This window comes from Sinohyriopsis cumingii, chromosome 10 (assembly GCF_028554795.1).
Source record: "Sinohyriopsis cumingii isolate HCF-2022 chromosome 10, ASM2855479v2, whole genome shotgun sequence".
NCBI lineage: Eukaryota > Metazoa > Mollusca > Bivalvia > Unionida > Unionidae > Sinohyriopsis > Sinohyriopsis cumingii.
The window spans coordinates 112,045,254-112,068,242 of NC_142970.1; the positions used below are offsets into that span (position 1 = coordinate 112,045,254).

General features: G+C 35.4%; 1 protein-coding gene across 1 annotated transcript; it reads left to right on the top strand.

Moving 5' to 3' along the window:
- The first annotated feature begins 3,657 nt into the window (after positions 1-3,657).
- Positions 3,658-20,639, top strand: LOC149791033 (uncharacterized). Its single transcript, XM_089972935.1, has 2 exons — positions 3,658-3,867; positions 18,635-20,639. Exon 2 carries the CDS (start codon positions 18,647-18,649, stop codon positions 19,463-19,465), a length of 819 nt encoding a protein of 272 aa, XP_089829061.1. The 5' UTR covers positions 3,658-3,867; positions 18,635-18,646; the 3' UTR covers positions 19,466-20,639.
- The last annotated feature ends 2,350 nt before the right edge of the window (positions 20,640-22,989 follow it).

Below are 22,989 nucleotides of genomic sequence, written 5' to 3' on the forward strand. Positions count from 1 at the left end.
ATAAATGAAACCAGCTAGGAAAGATTTTGCATTATTTTGAAAAATTTCCACCCAGATACTCTCAATTTCATGTGACTCCAAGTCAAGTCGCCTTTTTACATTTACATCTTCCCTAATGTATACAACAAGACCCCCCCCTGCTGTCTCTCTGTCCCTACGAAATGGTTTATTATAGCCTTGACAGTGAAATAGATCATCATTGTGGTTAGCATTTAATTTGGTTTCAGTGAGTCCTAAAACATGTATATTATTTTCCATGGAAGACAACATTAACTTAATCTGGTCTATCTTTCCCACTATACCTTGTACATTTAAGTGACCTATGTTAAAACCTTTTGTATTTAGTTTCATATCAATTACATGTATGTCATCATGCAATGGGGTACTCACTGAGATTGTCTCCATACTGCTTTTATCATTCTGACATCCTATTTCTATATTTAAATGTTCATATATATTAGCATCTTCAAAGTCACATACAAACCCTGAAAATCCATTTACATTTGCATCTACAATAGTGTCCATTGAATAGTTAGAGTCAAGAGTCCCACTGGGTACATTTAGTTTTTTTGTAAATGAAGCGTTGGCATTCTCCTCTTTGCCAGCTTCCTAATATGTATACATTGATGGACAAAGTCTTTGTTTGTGTCCATATTTATGGCACCTAAAACACTCGATCTGTTTGCCATGATGGCATACCTGTGTCAAGTGCCCAGTTTCTCCACAGTTAAGACAACACTCTTCATTAAAGTGCTTGAAAATAGGGGCATACATGTTAATATTTCTCAGTAGCTGAGAGGTTCCTTTTCTGCTTAGATGAATTTTGTCTCTGTGGTAGAGACTAAGGTTGACATCCTGATTCTGAATGAAGAAAGATTTGTATTGTGGAATGTACTGTAGGTTGAAATCTTCACATAAGTCAATTATCAGATCATTTATTTCTTTGGCCTTGGTGTCCACACGAGGAGGTAGTCCCGATATCATTAATTTACATGTATTTGGGCTGCAATATCTAGCAGCATACAATAAACTTTCAAAATCTGTTTTGAGTTGATTTAGTGACCTTCCCTCACAGGCATCATTTCCACCTACTAAAATAATAATTTGTTTGTATTTGGTTAGGTCACTGTTCATTATTCTGTCAGTGATGTTGTTGATTTTTGCACCTCTTAAAGTCTGTACATCTGTTTTAAAAAGTCTCCTTGGTATTATACTTTTCAAAATTGAGGAGCCAATTATTAGAGTCCTATCTTTTCTGGCTTGTGATGTCGTGTGTTGGACTCTGGATTGTATTTCAGACACATATCTTGGAGGAAGGGGTGCTGAAATTGGTGTTTCAGTTGTGTGAACTACTGTTGTTGATTCTGACACATTTGTCTGAGCACTGGGAAATGCAGTTGTTGGTGAAGGTAACAGACTTGTTTGAACTGCGGGCCATGGATGTACACTTATTGCTGTTGCAGGTGTGTCACATGACTGAGAGGGGGATACTGTTGTCTGCAATGCAGGATTACTTTGGGCATCAGTTTTTATTTGCATGGTCATTTTACATTTTCTTTTGGCTGGTACTGGGATTGTCTGTGTCTGAGCATCTGATACTGTTGATATTTGGGAGTCTGTCTGAATTGCTATTTCACATGAGGTTACTTGCTCATTAACCCTTCCCTGTGCTGATTTAATAGCATGTAACTGTAGTTTTAATTCTTCGATTTGGGTCTCCAATTTCCTAATTGTTTTTTGATGTACACACATGGAGAAATCATTAAGGCTTAAGCCATCACTGCTGTGGTCATGATTTATGGAGCGTGTAATTGCCTGACACTCTGGTGGGGTGTTAATTTTATTGCCTGAGTCATTTAGGTCAAAGACTTTAGGAACTGTTTCATGTTTGGTACTACATCTAGTTACTGGTGTAGATGTCAGCATATAAATGCCTTTAGCATGGGTATTCTCATCCTGTTTACATTTACAGATAATATGATCTAACCATGTGAGACTGTTCAGCCCCTGTATATGTAAGACACATGTTGTTTTATACAATGTAGCTGTCACAGTGTTTTTCTCTTTTGTTCTGTAGATAATACCATTTTGTACACTTGAACTGCATGAAGTCATGCAAGGTTCTGAATCCAATATCTGTTTTACAAACTCAAACTTTTGTGGATCTATATTCACAGTGATACTGTATTTATTATGTTTGACCCTCAAGAATTCTGGAGTGTCAGCCATAATGGATAATTCCAAATCATCATCTGCACCATTGTTTTCATTTTTATTCTGAACATGACTTTCCTGCATGGGATTATCTGTGTGGCTCTGATCTTCAGGTATATCAGACATACTAAAGCCAGAGAATGATGCAGAAAAGGTTGAGCTGAGTGTGTTGAGTAAGGAACCTACAAGGCTGGTATTTAAATATGTTTCCATGATTCTGATATTTTCAGCTTGTTCATAGCAGTGATAGCAAAAGTATATCAGATCCTTATTTATGACTAGCACATATCCATAAACTTTTGAATGAAACTTGCATAATGTGTTTGAGTTGGTATCAACTGAAGTTCAGATATGGTAGGTGTAGTTCAATTTCAAGTATATCCACTTCGGTAGCCATCTTGGATAGCCAAAAATCCTTTGTTCTGAACAGGTTTCCAAATTCACTTGAATACATGAACATGTGCACATAAAATTTCACTTACACTAACTTAATATTGTCATAAATCCACAGTATAAATGATGGCTACAGGTATTAGCATATTTAACACCAGTTTTTACATCAAGTTCATGGAGCTGAGTGGAGCTGTGTTAAGACCACATATACATGGCAGCCATCTTTTTTCATGGTTTTCAAAATCCAGGATGGTCATCTAAATCCAGGATGGTCATCACGGCAGCCATCTTGAAAATCTTCTTGCTGCTCTACTTGAATGGCATGTCATCTTCTCTTGGAGTTTTTCACCCGAAGACCTAGTGATGCTATGTTGATCTAGAATGAAAATAGTGCTGATCTTGCATCAAATATGACTGCTAGTCAGTTTCTATATTGAAATTCTTCACATTCATATTCATATCACGTTACTTGAGAAATGAGACACCAGTTACAAACTCAACGGTGCTACCGAAATAAACATTAGCAATACTGTGAAACCATCTCCCATAACATACTGAACAGTTTCAAAAAATTAAAACGATCGGACTAGAAAACTTGCGATTATGAAGTTTGTATGAGCGGTTGTGACCTGATTTTACTTCCGGGTACAGCGATATGTTGATGTTAAAGACTGACAGCCGTCACATCATATATCTTAACGTACACTGGAATTTCCTTCTCCAGTTGTATGCTTCCACTCATTTCACGTGGTGCATCTTGATCATTTGGTCTTGTCCGTCCGTCCGTCAGCGCATCCGTTAATTGAAGATTTTTATCATTGCTTCCTAACTGGATAGTGAGAGAGAAATACAGTAATATGCTAACTGTTGTGGGTTTTTTTTAAAAATACCTTTTTGCGTTTCTCCAAATGCTCGCCTAAATTTCACCCACAATATATTCCTTTATTGTAATAGTACACGGGTTTTACACCTGCTTTTATTGATTTAATTTACCCACCTGTACAGAGCCCACTGAACTGAAAAGGACGGGCCTCATAGCAAGATTGGCAAGATAATGTACGTACCTTGACAGCGAGAGCGACAAATCAATGTCGATTATAACAACAATACGAGAAGATCCCCTGTCGCAGATTTTTTTTACCCCCGTCACACAAAACATCGAAGTAACGCTGATAAGAGTGGGAGCCAGTTCTAGATTAGAGAGAAAATAGGAAATATATGTGTTTGAAAGGCGTTTTTGTTTCTGAAGAGATTATATAGGTAAGTGGTATACTTTCGTCCTGAAATGGTTCATTACTTTCATTTATGTTTCTCTTACCTGTCAATCTAAAATATGCCAGGTAGCAGCTGTATATTTGATAAACAGTAAGTATCCATGCAATTATACAAGGATGTCTAATGTTACCAACATTTAAAGGCCAATGTTTCCTCCGTCTTACCAGAAGCATCAGCTAGATATCTCAGTATTTATTATTTGATTTCAAGCATATTTATAACTATGCTTAGAAAACGATGACTCAAACATGCAGACGGATATGGCATACTTAACGTTGACATGACAACACAATGACAGCTCGCATCATGTATGAGGCCAAAAATTACTATTGCTGGATGAATATGTCACTATGTGTGTGTGTGTGTGTGTGTGTGTGTGTGTCTGTGTGTGTGTGTGTGTGTGTGTGTATGTGTGTGTGGCTTTAAAACTGAAGTTATATTACTACGATATATGCAGTGTGTATATCGATGTCTAGCACTGGGGCATCATGCCTCAGACATGTAGCATGATGTCCCAGCCAGTCACATTATCCTGACACCAGGCCGACCAGTCCTAAAACTAGCATCTTAATGTTGAGCGCCAAGCGAGGCAGCTGCTAGTACCATTTTTGTAAGTCTTTGGTATGACGGCTGGAGTTCGAACGAGCGGCCGCCCTCATCGGAGGCGGACGTCTAACCACTTAGGCCATGGAGCGGTATCTAGTCAGTTTGAAAACGTGTTTTAGAATGAATAGACAATACTATTGAAAATACTCTCTCTCTCTGTCCCCGCCCTCTCTCTCTGTCTCTGTCTCTCTCTGTCTCTCTCTCTCTCTCTCTCTCTCTTAGTTTATCAGGATGTCTAAAAATAATACAATAAATAAATGTCATGATTTAAATTTAGCTATATATGTCGCAAGGGCTCTGCACAAAGTACAAGTTGGTAAACGAACCTTTTGGCATGAAATAATACCCCCCACCCCCAAGCTTAAATATTAACTGTGCAAAGCGTTAGGAATCAATGCATTGAATATTGGTTTGTGTACAGCAGTCAGCTGCAGTTGATCAACATTGTTTAATAAAATAAAGTACAATTTTGCTATTATCACCACGGTTCAGCTACTAATTCTAGTACTATCGTTGATGTAACTAATACAGCTAATGCGACTAATACTTCTTCCTGTCAGAGGAACAATTATAGCATGTTGCAAGAAACAAGGCATAGAATACACTATATTACATATTAAAGTCGTAGAAGCATTAGTATTCTTTATAAAACAGATGAATTTGGGTAACTCTCTCTCTCTCTCTCTCCGTATATGGAAAATAATCAATCACAACTATGAGGGCCTCGCTTTGAACTTTGGGCTAATGGTGGATAAGAAATACACTAAATACATGAGAGGGAGATTTATTTAATTGAAGAAAACTCGTATATTGTACTTTTTCTCATGCCGTCCAATATACACACGTGTGCCAAAAGACATAATAGAATTATGTCGCTCAAATATCTTTCGTGGCTTTTTTTCACATTACGGCGAATTAAATTTTTCAACTTCTTCACAACCTACAACCACCTCAATCATACTTTATGTCCTGTACACAGAGTATGAACCACTTCTTCCATTACTGCAATAAAAGAAAGGTTGAACTGTGTTTTATACACATTAATTCGATCGCACCAATAACATAATACTACATTATTGACAATCAATACAAGTGTTTACTTTAGAGCGCATCCTCCATTACCCGTTTAGTAGTAATAGTCTCGCTTTTAGATCTACCTACGAATGGTCAAAATGTACTTGCACATGTATAGGACACAAAGTTCTCCACAATCAAAATAGTGCTATCATCCTTAAATAGTTTTACTGCTAATGTGATTTATATACATACAATGTATGTAGAATATCGATATTATCTTTGTGAGCCAACAGAAAACGATATATCTTGCAGATATAAAACCCCTAAATGTTCCTTCCTCCCTTTCTTCCTTCTCTCTCTCTCTCTCTCTCTCTCTCTCTCTCTCTCTCTCTCAAATTAAAATCTAGACCGGATATAGGTTTATGTTCTGCCGATACAACGATAAGTCCCAAATTACGTTTTTCAGTTTCATAAGGAGTTACTTCATGTGTGGTTCGAATGGCCACTTATCGGTGTCCATCAGTTGTCCGACATCTCGGACAAAAGACGTTGTTACAGGTTACATGCATTCGGTATACATGATGTTAGGTAGAGCACAAATTGACAGTACGTCAACACTAAATGTCAGATATGTTTATTGTTGTTGGTTGTTTGGTGTTATTTTGTTTTGTTTTCTTCTCAATTGACACCCTTACCAACACACTTAGGGAAATAAGTTATTGCAGTAAGCTATATTGAAATCATGGCTGGTACAAACCAAGCACCTGTGTATGCGAAAGAAAACCTTTTAAACATATTCGTGTGTTCGCGCTTTCCAAGTTGGAGGGTTGTTGTGTGATCGGTCTGATTGTCTGTAGTAGTGGGTCAGGGGGCGGTATAGGGACAAACTTCTCGGTATTAGGACAAGGGTAAAATTTAATGTTAAAAAGTCCCCTGAATTAACATGGAGGAGTATGGGACGAGGTGAATTTAACATTGTGAGACGGTATGGAGAGAAATGGAAATGTAACTGTTGGGAGGTTTGGTGGAAATTTGAATTGAACAGTTGGTGGACACTGGACACTTGCCTTTAACATTGTGTGGAAATATGTGTATCTGTAAAAATGTAACACTGGTGGTCATTATGAGTTCAGTGAAATTTAACATCGAATGGAACTGAGTTGTTGGAAATGATGTAATGAAAACAGCAGCGCCATAATTCAAGACGTCTACTGGATGCATATAACCTATACTAAAAGTCCTACTTAATTTTGATATTGAAACGGCATTTAGCAGACCCTACAAAAAAAAAAAAAAAAAACATTGCTTTATTTAATGTTCGAAATTAAAAGTTATAATAAAATTTAGAAAATAGCACGGAATGCAGTAATAATAACAAACAATCTATAATTTGTTTTTTGTTTTTAATTTAAAATTAATGATTGAAACAAATATGCAGACAAATTTATCAATCGCAAATTGTTTAACTGTAAAAGTAGACATTTAAAGTTTAATTTTAATTGCTCTTTCGTTTTTATGCATGTTACCCTTGCGGTTGTTTAAATAATCAAGAAACACTTAATATTACCAAGTTGCCTACCAAAACCAACCTAATCCATTAAGTTTGAAATATTGTATATACAGATCGGAATTGACTTGTGTGTGAATTACTTCAGATAATGGTGAAGGGCAGCTACCAAACACTGGACGAGATAAATATAACTGCATGAGATTATAATCCCGTGCAATATACAAAGCAGAACACCCACCCACCCATTGAGTGGCGTCATTAAACTTAATGAGTAGCGCTTTAATATCATAATAGCTTAAGAAATACAAGAGGACAAATGTACCTTCGACCTGAGACCCCGAATAATCAGTTGTAGACAAACGCGTTTACACATTGAGAGTTACACAGACAGACGGAAAAACAACATGCATGATCTATGAACCTTGCCCTGGGCATTGAATGTCGATATAAAGAACTGTCACTAAAGGTAATTATATCACGGGAATATATCTATATTTACATCAAGGATTTCTTTTCAATATTTTTTTATTATGCGCCCCGTTTGTTCAATACTCAGTTCAAGAACGAAGCTAAAATAGACTCACAGTAAAAGCGTAATCAAGAAAACCCCATGAATATTAGGATAATGGAATACGGAATTTAATGTTATTTTATTACACTCAAGACGTAAGCACACTATTAATAAAATAGTGTGGAACTCGTACAAATAGAGCTAGGATTTATATTAGTGCAATAAATCACTTGTTTTGCTATCTGATCAGAGTTTTGTCAACGGTGCGGGTAAGAGAGGAGTACATGTTTGCAAAAAGCAGATATTCTCCTACCCTTATTTGTAAATGACTGTTACCAGTATTCTTGATGATTATTACACATTTGATCATGTTTTGAGGTCCTCTTTTTGATTCTTTATAATGAATTGGTACGATGAAGAGGTCGTCATTTTTATTCATTACAATTAATCAATGCAAATAGGAGGTCCTCGTTTTAATTTTCTTCAGTGAATCGATACAAATAGACGTATATCCAGGCTTTGATCTAACGTGATGTTTGATGAATAATTAAAATCTACAGCATTTGCTGTCGTAAATTGACTCAACTCAAAGTTGTTTCATTTTAACTTTTTTTTCGCAAGTTTGGAAATTGTAAGGTTGTTTCTGAGAATGTGTTCCCACACCAAAGTGTGGTCATTGTACGATCCTTTTGCGGTAAATCATCAGAGCGATCGTCATCAAAATCGTCGTCTTCCTTATCATACTTCTCCCTTTTTCCTCCGTAGCAGCTTGTGTTCCTCTACCTCTTCTTCTTGTTCGTCTTCGATTCGCAAATGGTTATCTACAGCAAATGGTTATCTACAGCAGGCAATAAATATTTCTTACTTTGATATCTGTTTGCATGTGTGTATAAAGTAGATACTTAGAGCATGCTCCAAACATAAAAAGTGCTGTAGAGAAAGCTCTATCGTTTCATTAAGGTTTTGTACTGTATATATGATTGTAAATAACGGCATGCTCGGTCTTACAATGGTAGACACGCAATGTTGGTTGATCTAACACTATTGAGCACTTATAATGGGTCTTTTTGTATGGGAATAATTCGTATTCCGTGTTTCGTATGTTTGGAGCCCTCTTTTAATTTCAGTACATTCAATTACATGTACATTACGATTGGAACGATGAGCATCTTGCGTGCGTGACTAATATTTAAATGCAGGACACGTGATTAGGTTATAACGCTTGCCAAGGTAGCAAAATATAGCAGTTTATAAGCAGTGTTTTGCCAGGTATGAACTAAAGAATCACAGTCATGTAAAATTATTCTTTTAACTTAAAATAAATATACAATGAATATCATAAATGTTTTGAACAAAATGGATCAGTGTTGTATGCCCAATTTTGTCTTGTCTCAAGCCAAATTTACGTAACTTCCGGCTTATACGCACCCAAAACAAGGGCTCTTACACTGTGAGAAAAGATATAGTAATACTATATTTACGCTTCGGTCAAAAACAGCAACCGATACAGTTATTTTGCGACTTTCAAAAGATTAGGACTTAAGATTAGAATTGCTTACAGTGAAGCTAAAGCCTCTATAGTAATGTTATTCCAAAAGATTAGAATTGCTTACAGTGAAGCTAAAGCCTGTATAATAATGTTATTCCAAAAGATTCATTTTAATAAAGCAACTGATATATAAGTTTTCAAACTCTCAAAACGTCTTTACATAACACCATTAGTGACCTGCTTTTTAATTTTCTGAGGGTGGGACGGAGTAGGAGGCCTTGGGATATTTTGGCAAAGAATTCTGGCACCCAAACAGCTTTAAAGAATTCTGTTGTTCTGATTTGAAAAAAAAAACAATTCTTCTTTTAGGAAAAAAAAATATAGACATTCTTCTGATAAAAGAAAACAAAATATCAAAGTGGCGAAAAATATTCCATCCCCGTCTCCCACCACAACTCCACCCTCACCCTAAACCCCAAATATTCCATCCCCGTCTCCCACCACAACTCCACCCTCACCCCAAACCCACAATATTCCATCCCCGTCTCCCACCACAACTCCACCCTCACCCCAAACCCAAAGACGGAAGTGTTCGGTCCATAACATTATTGATAGAATTGTTCCGTTACCTAGAATTATCCTTATACCAGCCAGGCGAGAATACTTGCATATAATAATATTGTCCCACAGTTTTAGCTCTGTGCTTACACAAGGAAGGTACTGACTAATAAATTATATTCTAATTCAGTCTGACAAATGTATTACAAGTTTAAGTTAACATACTTCTTTTCGCAACATCATATCTTATTAATTTAGGCCCTATTTATGACTGCAGCGAAACCAGTCAGAAAAGGACACCTGTCTGGGTGATTGCAATTCAGCCATCATTTGTCAGAATCGGTACAAATTTATATCATGTTATATCCAGTTTGTTATGCCATATATATGTGTTATCATGAAATGTGGGGTCCTTTTTGCAGGTTGACCTCTATTCTAAAGATCAAAATATTTTGATCTGGTGTCTTTGGTCCGGTTTGTGTCAAAGGCAATTTTAATAAATTATTGACTTTACTGTCTTGAAGAAATTGGAATTACGTGCTTTTCCTCGAACACTCCGAGGCAAACGACCTAGTTTGGCAAGGGAAGTGTTGTTGGCCAGGGCAGTGATGAAATCGCGATCATTGTATTACACGCCCGACGCTTTTCCATCTGAGTTACAGCGTGAAATATTAATCATAATCGTTGTATTTGATATTATCGACATCATTGTCATTATCTTTTGTCGTTGTTGTCATCCTCATCGTCGTCATCCTTATCAACATTACCAGGAATTTGAGCAGCAAAACATTCATTCCTATTATTAATACTACTACGGTTGTTGCTTCCACTGTACTGCTTGTCTTATTAATTTGTGCTTTATTGTCATTATTTTAAATGCTAGTTTTCATATCAATGTAATAGCCCCTACAATTATTTCTGTCCATGCTTACCAAGATGCGAGCTCCATAACTGAGTTGTTAACGACAATTACTCATTTATACATAAAAACAGAATTTTAACTGGTGACGTATCTTTATTCAGCAATCTTTTTATGGGTCACAGGCAAAGAAGTCATATTTTGCCACAGATTAAGAGCACTACACATTCAATAATGTTTACCTTTGACATTGGGCACAAATTAATTGAAAAGACTACAATTATGCTATGGTAGACTATATTCAACTTTAATTGTGAAAGATTATTGGGACGTGTAAATCATTCCATCCATGAGAAAATATGAATTGAATTAGTTCATAATACAATTTTTGTATTATATATAGCCTGAGTCAGAAGCAGCTTTAGAGAATTTAATTAATATTGTATACCTTTGCATGATAGACATTTTACTAAAGCACAGCTAGAGGCATGATACGTATTCTGTGCTTTGGTGTAACTTGCACACTTGTGATGACAAACATAGGATTAATATTTAGGGCATTTATTTTATAAGTCTTTAAGTCTGTATCTTAGTAACACTTTTTTCTTGAATCACCTTGGACTTTGTGTCCAGTCTAAAATTTAACATTGACATATAAAACGTCACAAATTACCGGTATTTGTTTTTCCTCTGAAAGAGTGTCCTTGTATAGATGAGGAATATGTCTTAGTTTTATATACAGACAGTTTAGAAACATCATCTCTGTTTGTGAAAATTCAATTCTAACACAATTACCTGAAGACAAATAATTCCAAAGCCCGTTTCCTGCCTTCTGAGCTTTGAAGACGAGTTCATTTTCACGTTCAAACAGATTTGTATTATATCAACTGGCATATGTCACTCAGGGACAATTCCGTCCCTTGCCTTTGATTGTCAGGCCTTCCAGGACTTTTAAGTAAAGATTTGTTAAGACAAACTCTGGTTTTAGATGTGATTTAAAACCAAGTTTGAAAACTACACCATGTGGAAATGATTATACTCAATAGAAACACGTTTAATGCGTGAATCCATAGGAACGAACACATGGGTACCGGCATGCGTGCGCGCATGCAAAACTATGTAACAGTTATAAGAGAGAATAAGAGTAACTGTGATATGTTCCTTTTAAACTTCATCGTAAAGAGACTGTAACATTGATAGAAAATGAACGATTGATTTAAGTTGCATAAAAATATGTAATACCTTCTAGAAACCGTACCGACACAAGAGTTGGAGAGATATAAAGGTAGCGGGCCGAGAACTTATAAAAAGGTAGGAGATACCAACGAACAAATGATATAGTTCGGATCATTTGAAAAGTTGCGAATTGTGGATCGTGAGTGGGTGAACGGCTGTATGTATACCTTGAAAGATCATGATATATCCCAAATATGAACAGACCGTCACATGATCCTAAAATCATATTCTGAGATTCAGTGTACACTGCATTGAACCAGTCAGCAAATGTATATTGCTAAACCGAGCATGGTCCGTTTATATTATTGTATTCTGCTATTTCCATTAGTACGCACCCAATTAGGTTATTAATAGATTTAAATTATTAAATGTAATGTAATCCATTATACAGGTGAAAGCATAAATGGAGACCGAAATATCGTGTACATTTTATTTAACTCATAGCTAAACTAGATAGATAATAGATACATGCTTACCTTGAGAAATAATAGGTATATGGGACTAAAGTGGCGGAAAAAAGTTTGTCTTTTAAACATGCCACTGCGCTGTCTTTGCATTAACAGTGTGTGCAAATAGATTACTAGTGTATAATAGGAAATATAGAACAGTGTGTGCTAATGGACTAATATTATACAAGAAAATATGGAATTGTATGTACTAATGGATGAATTTATCGGAAAGCATGGAGTAGTGTATGCTAATGGCCTAATAGTGCACGAGGGATTACGAAATAGTGTCTGCTAATGGATTACTAATGCATTAGAACGTATGGAATAGTGTGTGCTAATTGGTAATGCATTAGGAAGTATGGAATAGTGTGTGCTAATTGGTAATGCATTAGAAAGTATTGTGTGCTAATTGGTAATACATTAAAAAGTATGGAATAGTGTGTGCTAATTGGTAATGCATTAGAAAGTATAGAATAGTGTGTGCTAATTGGTAATGCATTAGGACGTACGGAATAGTGTGTGCTATTTGGCAATGCATTAGGAAGTATGGAATAGTATGTGCTAATTGGTAATGCATTATAAAGTATGGAATAATGTGTGCTAATTGGTAATGCATTTGGAAGTATGGAATAGTGTGTGTTAATTGGTAATGCATTAGAAAGTATGAAATAGTGTGTGATAATTCGTAATGCATTAGGAAATATCGGATAGTGTGTGCTAATTGGTAATACATTATGAAGTATGGAATAATGTGTGCCAATTGGTAATGCATTTGGAAGTATGGAATAGTGTGTGTTAATTGGTAATGCATTAGAAAGTATGGAATAGTGTGTGTTAATTGGTAATGCATTAGAAAGTATTGAATATTGTGTTCTAATTGGGAATACACTATACAGTATGGAATAGTGTGTGCTAATTGGTAATACATTAGGAAATATCGGATAGCGTGTGCTACTGTATTAACAGTGCAATAGGAAATATAGAACATTAAGTGCTAAAAGACTAATATCACATTAGGAAGTAAGGAATAGTGTATTTCAATTCATTCGTTAATTATTGTGGCAGTTATACATCAATATATGCAGTGATAACCAAACTAAGACAACAGCAGCAACAAAGAACACTATTTTTACAACAAGCATAATATTGCTTAAGCCTTTAAGTCATACATTGTTAAATTACATGTATTAATTGACAAAATATAATTGTATGTGTAATTTATATATTTTCAAATTCTATTGTTATAGTTTTTTCTTTCACCATTTCAAACAAATAAAACAAAATAAAACCAAAATAAATAAAATACACAATGCCACAAAACAGCACCGAGGAGAGTACTGCTCACATGTTTGTAAGCATTGATTCAGTTGTTTGTATACATTGAGTAAATTACCTTCATTATAACGCAAGATAAACTAGGTATGTAATATATAACACGATACCTTTTTAATATAAATAAATAAACTTTTTTTTACAGTTGTAACATAATTCGCTTGCTGCTCAGATAAATATAGCGTTTTCTTCTAAACTGTAGTCTCGTTCCCCATTTTTCTTGTTTTTGAAGGAATTGATTATCACATGCAATTCTCGGTATATCTTTCCTGGTGTTTATGCCGGTTTTACTTTTATTGCCATGATTCATTTTTTTTTTTTTGCAGTTACTTCTACATAAAGCTCCGACATTTTTAAAATCTCATGTTTGTATTCTGAAGTAAAATGAGCCATATTTTATTATTACAGATACTGAAATAAAGATTTTATATGCTCTTTCCATTTAAGTCTGTGTGCTAATATTACCTTGTGATTAAAATAATTTATTTTAACTTAGATACACCGTATATAATCAATAGAACATTTGACTTCAAAGTGGAAATGGTCTATGTAGGTAAGGACCATTGGTTATCATAGCATTACACGTAGTGATGAAATACCAGTATGAAATCTCATTGTTATTGAGGAATTAGAAAGCGCAATGCAAAACCACTCGTTTTGGAAGTCGGCCTTCACTTTACATTCGTTATATAAGGAGAGATATGTGATGACATTTTGGTACTTGTTCTTCAAGGGTATTTGTCTTTAAGAACAGCACACACGTATATTTATGATATCACGAGTTTCAGTATTTTGTCATAAACGAATCAGCGTACTCATCACTTCCGTTCGTTGCAAAAGAAATGCAAGAACTGGACTGTGCTCGCTGATATGCACAAATATATGAACAGCAATGCTATTATTCTCTGGAAATCGATTTTTTTTTATCCACACGTATTAACCCAGAGATGGGTAAACTTTCCAGTACAAGTGCCGCAGACACAAATTCACACCTTGTCGCGGGCCGCATAGATCATTAAGTAAAATAATTAATATTTGAAGTAGCAAAAACAAAAGGTTTTTCTAAATAATATCATAATTAATTTTCACTTGTTAATATGTTGTTAATATTTGAAAACTTAAACTTCAAAAGAAGCACATTGATTTGATAAACAGAGTAACATAAACAGAGTCAGTGAGAATGATGACTTGTTCTTTGGCCGCATGAAAACCCTTGACGGGCCGCATGAAATCCCTTGGCGGGCCGCACCCGCATGAAATCCCCTGATACAAATGCAAGTGAAAGTAAATGTTTCTAGACATACAGAATGCTATCATACTGGATTATCATGCCTGTATTCGTGTTTTTAATTTGTCTTTGCCACTGGCAAAGGCACGTGTCGGACATAAATGAGCTAAGGCAAATTATTACAAAGACCTAGTTTAAATTGTATATACTTCAAATGAAATATCAAATTACCAAGTGAGTCTTGGGGTCTGATTGATCATAATAAGAAGCGGTGAATAGGCTAAACAACATTAGACGTCATGTTTGGACAACGATATTAAATCTAACTAGGTAACCAAACGATATGCTGAGGGTTATTCCAGGTCGCTTTGCAATAATTACTAAGAAATATCTACACGATTAACTGCTTTATACAGTAGTGATGGACGATTGATTTGAAATCCGACGTCTCAAGTATTACGTGAAGTAGCGCTTGGAAGTACTTAATTTTTTCAAAGGCTTGCTATTATGCTTGCGTATCGAAAGTCAATTTAAACAGGTGACATGATCAATTATTTGTTTAGGAAACAAGCAATTTCCATTACTGGGTAAACACTACCGTTTTTAACCTTCTTCTCTGACTGCTCAAGAAAGTGTTCTGTTTGTGAATAAGTAAATGTTTTCCCATTAAATTCACACTGAGTTTATTCGTTTGTATTGTTGTCAGAATCAATAATTATTATTCCGTATACAATCGAATTAGCAAAACTACGTTTTCTCAAGCATTTTAGGCAGGGAATTCAAATTCAACACCAGTTCAAAGCTACTGACCTATCGTTTTTAATCAAAATTAAGTCAGAACTGTCTTGCTTTGAGATCTTTACAATTTCGGTTTTTTCTACTAGGATGACACATTTCAACCATGATGGTGTTATGAAATATTAGTATATGTGTTACAGCCCTGTTCCAGACACCATGGTGACTAATTGTATGCATAGATACGACAGGGGACCAGTCTCTGTCGTTTGGGACATGGATCTTGATATTTAATTTCACACATAAAATTCCATCAAAGAGTACTCATTTCAAATTGCGATTTATGAAACTCGTAGAACACTTGCGAGCTTTTGCGATCCTTCGTTTGAAATGAGCACGAATTTAAAGTTCTATCACTGATTTCGTTTGACCAAAACCCAGAATAGTATTTTGAAATGACGGTTAGATAGTTTCGGATGCCTGAGTATTTACAAATTTCTTTACAGTGATGTTATAATGTTATTGTTGACGTCATGATGAGTTATTAACATTGTTATAGGTATAAAAGATCTCTGTAAGGGTAATGACTTAATAATGAATTCAACGATTTTCATAAATTTAATATTAAATCATTACCCATATGAGATCCAGTTTGTCACATAGTTTTGATTTTATTGGAAATAAGAGTTAAAAAAGAGGAAATAATTTGATTCATTCTAATTAAGACGCTTCACTTTTCTCAGGCTGCACGTAAAAAGTTCATGGAATTGTTTTTACTGTTCTATAACTAGCAAAATGAATTTAGTTTTATTTTGGTGTAACCGTCCTTCCGAGTAAATAGAATATTAGACTCAAACAACATAATTGTTTAACATAAAATGTATACGCAAGTTCAGTATATGTCACATAGTTTTAGTTCGGTTGGAGAAACATTTGACAGTGAGAGTCGAGGTAAATGGACCATATTCAGACAGAGGTGAACTCTTTTCCACAATTGTTTTTGGCAGTCGCTTCGAAAAATGGATTACCAAAACGTTAGTAGTAGTCTCCAATAGGCGGGGTAATGAATATTTCCCACGATTGCAGCCAATCAGTAAAGAAAATACTGAGTAAGAATTTCATCAGCTTATTTGGACCAATCAGAATCGCATAAAGTGGTATCTAACAAATTATCATATCTAAAATATAAAATTGCACATACTACATGTAAAGTGTATCGGCTATGTGATAAAAAGTAAATTATGGTATGGATATATTAATGTCAAGAACAGTGTAGTCAAGTGATAAATTAAGTTTATCACATTCATCTACACTTAATATAGACTGCTTGCGGGTTATCACTTTTGACATGTCAACTCCTCCACGTGTGCCGATCTAATTGGTCCAAATAAGCCCACGAAATTCTTGCGCAGTAATATGGCTTAGTTGCGACTTTGGAAATTTTTCTCCTACCGCCTTCTGGAACCACTTTTTGTCCACTATAGCTGTTAGCAATTTTGCTGCCGTCTTTCCACTCGGTAACCAAATGAAATTTGTGGAAAACGAAGAAAGGGCGACAATCGCAAACAACGTATATTATTAGTTACGTAGTTTAAGTACAACTCATTTATTCTACATAGAATTTTCCACATGACAGACTAAAAGTTAAAAACGAGTAAACGTTTGCATAGGTAAATCGAAAATGTCGAACAACAGAGAAAATCCATTACACTCTACAATACGAACATACTTTGTCTATACCGATCACAAATCATATATATTTTAATGCAGAAAGTATTGTTTACATTGCTGTTACCACTCGGTATGGATCTTGTACATCACGACCAGGACAAGCATGGCTTCAATGTCAGTCTATTAGAGTGCCAAGAAATGCTGGTCTCCCAAATGAGAAAAAGTTATCCAGTCACTTCATTCGTCCAAACATCAAATAATGTAAATAGTCGGTCGCACAATTTTAATTTTAATCACCAGTCACATGAAAACATCTATCCGTCATCTCCAGTAACACTTTCAGATTTAGTACATTACTACATCCAGCATGAATTCCTTCAGACAAATGTAATGTTATTTTTTCTGCCATGTCCAACACTGCATAGGTGGTAAGTGTCCATGGTAGAATTGATACGCATTTTCAGCTGAACCGTTGCAAACAGTCTCATCGAAATTCAACTTTTTCAGCTGACCGAACCGAGTGAATTATACGATATCACGCAGGAATTTCTGTCGTAAATCCATTGTTGCAAAATGAAGTCCCTGGCGTTCTATTCATTTAGAAAGATGGTGATATTTAAATTATACTTTGTAAACATAATCTATTTCTAAATGTTACTGGCTACGAATTGTGCAATGTTGCTTTAGCTCGCGTCAAGGATTTTTATTTCACGCACAAGAATTGAAGGACGCTGCGTCTTAACCAGAATGAAATAACATGCCAAGAACAAAATATACTGGTTCTTCTTTCCATCTCGACTTTTTCATTAAAATAAAAACTATGGAAACAAAATGATAACATAATCTCAAATGGGCAACTGTCTTATATGGAATTTATACAAATCCTTGAATAATTTCCATGGCTCGCAAAAGCTGAAAATTATTTAACTCGTCTCGTAAAATCAATACTAGATCAATACTCATTTAAGATATTTTATGTCTAAAATAAAGAGCAATTTAAAGATCCTGCATGATAATAATAAATTACCTTGGTAATGTCATGTCAAAATATATAGAGAATAGACATTCATTTAGTCAAAGTAAGTGAAAGATTCGGCAATGTTTTGAGTCAAGATAAAATAGTGGTTCTTAACCAACGGATCACAATCCAAAACTGGGTCGTCATGGTGTTTTGAGTGGGTCGCCTAGATCAACCATAATAAGTTGAAATTTCCTACCCAAGTGTTTTTCTAATGCATTCAATTTATCGCGAGGCTAACAGCACAAACCTAATCATGGTCGCCACCCAAAAAGGTTAAGAACCACCGCTGTAAAAAATACGAGTATGATATCGACTGTACCTTTCTTGTTTTCAAGTAAAATATTTTGCAATGTATTAGAATGGTGTGCTCTAATTGTCATTGTTTTTGTTTGGACATGATGATATGCGATTTGCATGGATTAAAAATCATTTATGAAGTAGTATATTAGTGTATCTTGATTGCATCTTTGATTTTGTATTTCTAGATACCCTTCTTCGTCATCGATTTCATACTAACTATCCTTTTTCAGACGAATGCCAGAATGTGTCCAATGGTATATCCAGTGTACCCGAAGGTGCCTCCTCCTGAGACTTACGGATTCAAAAAGGTGTCTTCCAAAGAACTGGCTGATATTTTAGCGCGTGTAAGTAGGAAAACGTACAACAGACAGATTTCCACAGAGGAGCAGCGGCATACTAGTAATTACGAACATCTCTTGTTAGAAAACGGAAGGCGAAGAACACCATCCTCGTGCAGAAAGTCAAATGTGCTAAGAAGAGACACGTTTAGTGCTGGCGATGCTAATAGAAAACGCCTCACCGAACACGAAATGCGCATGCTGTTACGAAGACTGCAAAAACCGACAGAAACTTTTAAGATCGCGACGAAAACGCAAGAGCCGAACAAAGAGGAAGAAGATAATCTGAGACAAGGAAAAATTATTCGCACAAAATCATCGCATGAGGTGAAAACTAAAGTTATCGCTAAATACCGACGACCCACTACAGCAAGCAGAGCTAAGAGCGTTGATGTTTGTCATTTGTGTTATGATCACGAAACTAAAAAGCCAGAGGAAGGACCCGATGCCTTTGATTATGACTATTCAGACCACACCTATATGCCACCTGAAGAGGTATCCTTCATCGTAGAACGCATGATCAAACCAACGGTAGCAAGCAGAGGCGGGACATCTGAGTGCAAGTATGGTCCACCTCATATTGACGAGGTGAAAATCCGAGAGAATCTTCCATTGCTAAGTGGTCTGCCACGAAGCCGGACTGTGCATGAGATCACAGAACGCCTCTCTTCAAAACGAAAACACGCCTACCGACCCGAAGCTACGCAAATATCCATATTTTAAATATATTTGAGCTGTTACTTGTACAAAATAATAATTGAATATTTGATGACCCTAATATTATACGTCAACGTCCTTAATTATATAACTATTCATACAGTTTTTGTCACAGTTTTGCTTGCAACCCAGATATACCTCTCCCACAAGATGGCAGTACGTTTTCGTGTCACAGAGTCACGTGCACTTATGAAAATTTTGCAGCGGAGCTGTTTAGAACTTCAATATCTTTGGGTCAGTATCTTATTTGCATTACAGTTTTATGTTCTGGCACAGCTTTTTGTGCATTTAGCTTCGAGATGCTTTACATTTCGAATTTTATGGTATGTTCCACCCACGTAGAGCGCCCATACATCTGGAAACAGCTTAGACCAGAATTTTATTGAATCTATGGATCAGTCCTTGTGTTTTGTTCTCGAGTTGTACAATGGGATCTCGTAAGCTCGATTTCGATAGTGGGCTATCCAGAAGGTCCATTTTAAAAGTTAGTCCTCGACAACCACAATCTAACTGAACTAAAATGTTAGTAATTCAACTGTTGATTAGATCAGTAATTGAACTAAACGATGAAATCAGTAATTCATGTGAACTATGCTGTCTTGTTTTTTGTTTTGTTTTCGGTGGCAAGTATGACGTAAAGAAAAGGTCTTTTTCAGAGATTAGTGTTCGTTCCAGCGAGAACTAAACGATGAGACAAGTAATTGAACTAAACGCTTAAATCAGTAATTCATGTGAACTATGCTGTCTTGTTTTTTGGGGTTTTTTTCCGGTGGCAAGTATGACGTAAAGATAAGGTCTTTTTCAGAGGTTAGTGTTCGTTCCAGCGAGACTTTACTGTAGTACTAATACAGATTTTATCAGAAATGTACGAAAGGCTGCATGTAATCATATTGTAATTTTTGTTTTAGAAATATTCGTAAATTCCATATCTGATTTGTAAAGCTTGACGGTTCGATTCTTGTACTTCGAGGAGGGAATTGCTTCACTGTACATCTTATAATTTTTTTTTTATTTTTAAGTAACTTATACAAATGCTATGTAAACATCTATGTTATGCCTTCAAACAAACAGTTGCTGTGCAAGACTGTTGAGGTCAATCAACGTAAACGCTGCAAAATAAATTAAACGGATGTTGCAATTATTACTATATTGAAGTTATAAGTAAACGTTTTCAGTACGAGGTTTCTTTTTCATTTGTTTCCTGTATTGTGTGTGTGTGTGTGTGTGTGTGTGTGTGTGTGTGTGTATGAGTGTGTGTATGTGTGTTTGTGTGTGTACAGAGAGCATAGATCATTTTGATTCCAATAGTTTAAAAGCAGCTCTTTAAAAAAAAGCCAGTACGACTTTTACAGATTGGAGGCCAAGCATATATATCAAGTCAATCAAGTACCTAACTTATAACGTGACTTTATTTTGACTGACTTGATATATACCTAACTTATAACGTGACTTTATTTTGACTGACTTGATATATACCTAACTTATAACGTGACTTTATTTTGACTGACTTGATATATACCTAACTTATAACGTGACTTTATTTTGACTCACCCATGCTTAAACCTGTAATGTTTTGGCTGATTTCGAGATTTCAAATTCCTCATAGTGCAGTGTTTTCTAAAATCGAGAGTAAAGAGACCTAATCAACAACTGCTGGTGAGGTTCAAGATTTTGAAAGAAGACCTCGCAAACCCTAATGCTTGAAATAATACTTTTATTCAGTAACACGCAGTTTGCTAATGGTTAAATGAGTTCGTCTACTAATACAAACGATATGAACTTAATTAGGGAAACTAGTTAGTGTGATTACCCATCTTATTACTATTACAAAACTTACTTTGACTCATTAAGTATTTGACCAGCAAGTAGTTACAGCTGCTATATTACGTTAGATGTTAGGCCGAGTGTGGCTTTTTGTGCTACAATTTCATTCAAGTAGTAATGTTTCACTAGTAAACAAGACACTCAGTCAAACTGGTTGACATGTTCCTTTCTGAAATTAAATCCATGTGTATATTAAGTTTGTAGATATTAAAATAGCGTGTGTTCGTCTCAACGGGGTTTTAAATTAGAAACCATTCTCCAGTGCTTTTCTTCGTTGATTACCTGCATATTGAGAATCATAAACTATTTTAATTCTCTTTTTTTTTTAACTCTTTTTTCACTCCTTTTTAATTCTGAAATGATGGAGACCTATAGAATCATATATGGACTTAGCCAATGTTGGTGGTCATCTGCCATTACCATCATCGCAGGGAACGTCAAAATGTTTGTTGGTACTAAGTCAATCATCTAAAATTGTCTTGCTTTAAGAACAGAAAATGGTTGCCTATGTACTCTAAACCATGACTATAAATGAAATTACTGATGGAAAAAAATCGGTTTTCGGCTGATTTCGATCATACTTGATCTCACTGTACATTAACCTAATTAAAACTACTCAAAGACACATTCCAGTCGACCTCGCGTAACTTAAGGTGTCACTTGACGTATCCACGGGAAGTAACTCTTTTGTGATTTGTGGATACAAATACACGAGTGACGACTTACAATACTACAACGAATCAACAATAATCACCTAGGGCGAATGATATTAAATTCATTGCTTCGGAAAAGGACATAGATGATTTTGTTCATAAACTAATGAAATAAATTAAAAATTAAGTCTCATTTCCATAAATGAGTGGTAATCTACATTCAAATCTGTCCTGAATCTATATTGTGGCTAAATTTTCATCTCAGTTGTCATTATCAGGTACAAACACCTGAAATGTAGAGGCTGAAATATCGAACTAAGCCAATACGTATACAGCAACCCATATCATTCGTAAGAACAAGTTGTTACCTTTCCTCTGTTTTGCATTCAGATACGCAAACATTCTGTTAAAAAGAAGCAAGAAACTCGTCTTTCTTATCAAACGACTACCCCGTTGATTACGTTTATAAACCTTTTCTTTAAAAACTTTTTAACTCAATATTGCAGGCTTAAAGCAACCTCAAGACATAGTAAATGACACGACACGATCACGCAAGGCAAAAGGAGTATTTTATTATTTGGTGCCTCCAAATGTACTTGACCGTGATATCATTATATCATTGTCAGGTTTTATTGAATATTTTTCGTAGATGGAATTTTACCAAAAATATACACACTTCCTTTATATCATAAATGTAGGAGTTAATGTCTTTATTTGCTAATGAAAAAGTATTCATTAAGTTATATAATTTGTACGCAAGGTAAAACAAAAGCGTTGATATCAACACATTTTTATGTCACCTTGCATGCTCTCAAACAAAACACACATACGCATAGCCATTGTCTGATTTATTTAAAAAAGTCAGACCAATACAACACACAGAACCTCCTTATTATTTCTCAAATCTAGACTTATCTTCATTGTTACCGTTATGTATTTGGACACTTTGACTATGGGCAGTTAAGGATTGCTGAAATGGAGTGTTAGTCAAGAGCACGTATCTAGTGTTAGTCAAGGGTATCTTAGTATTAAGACTGAAGGGCACACTTTAAT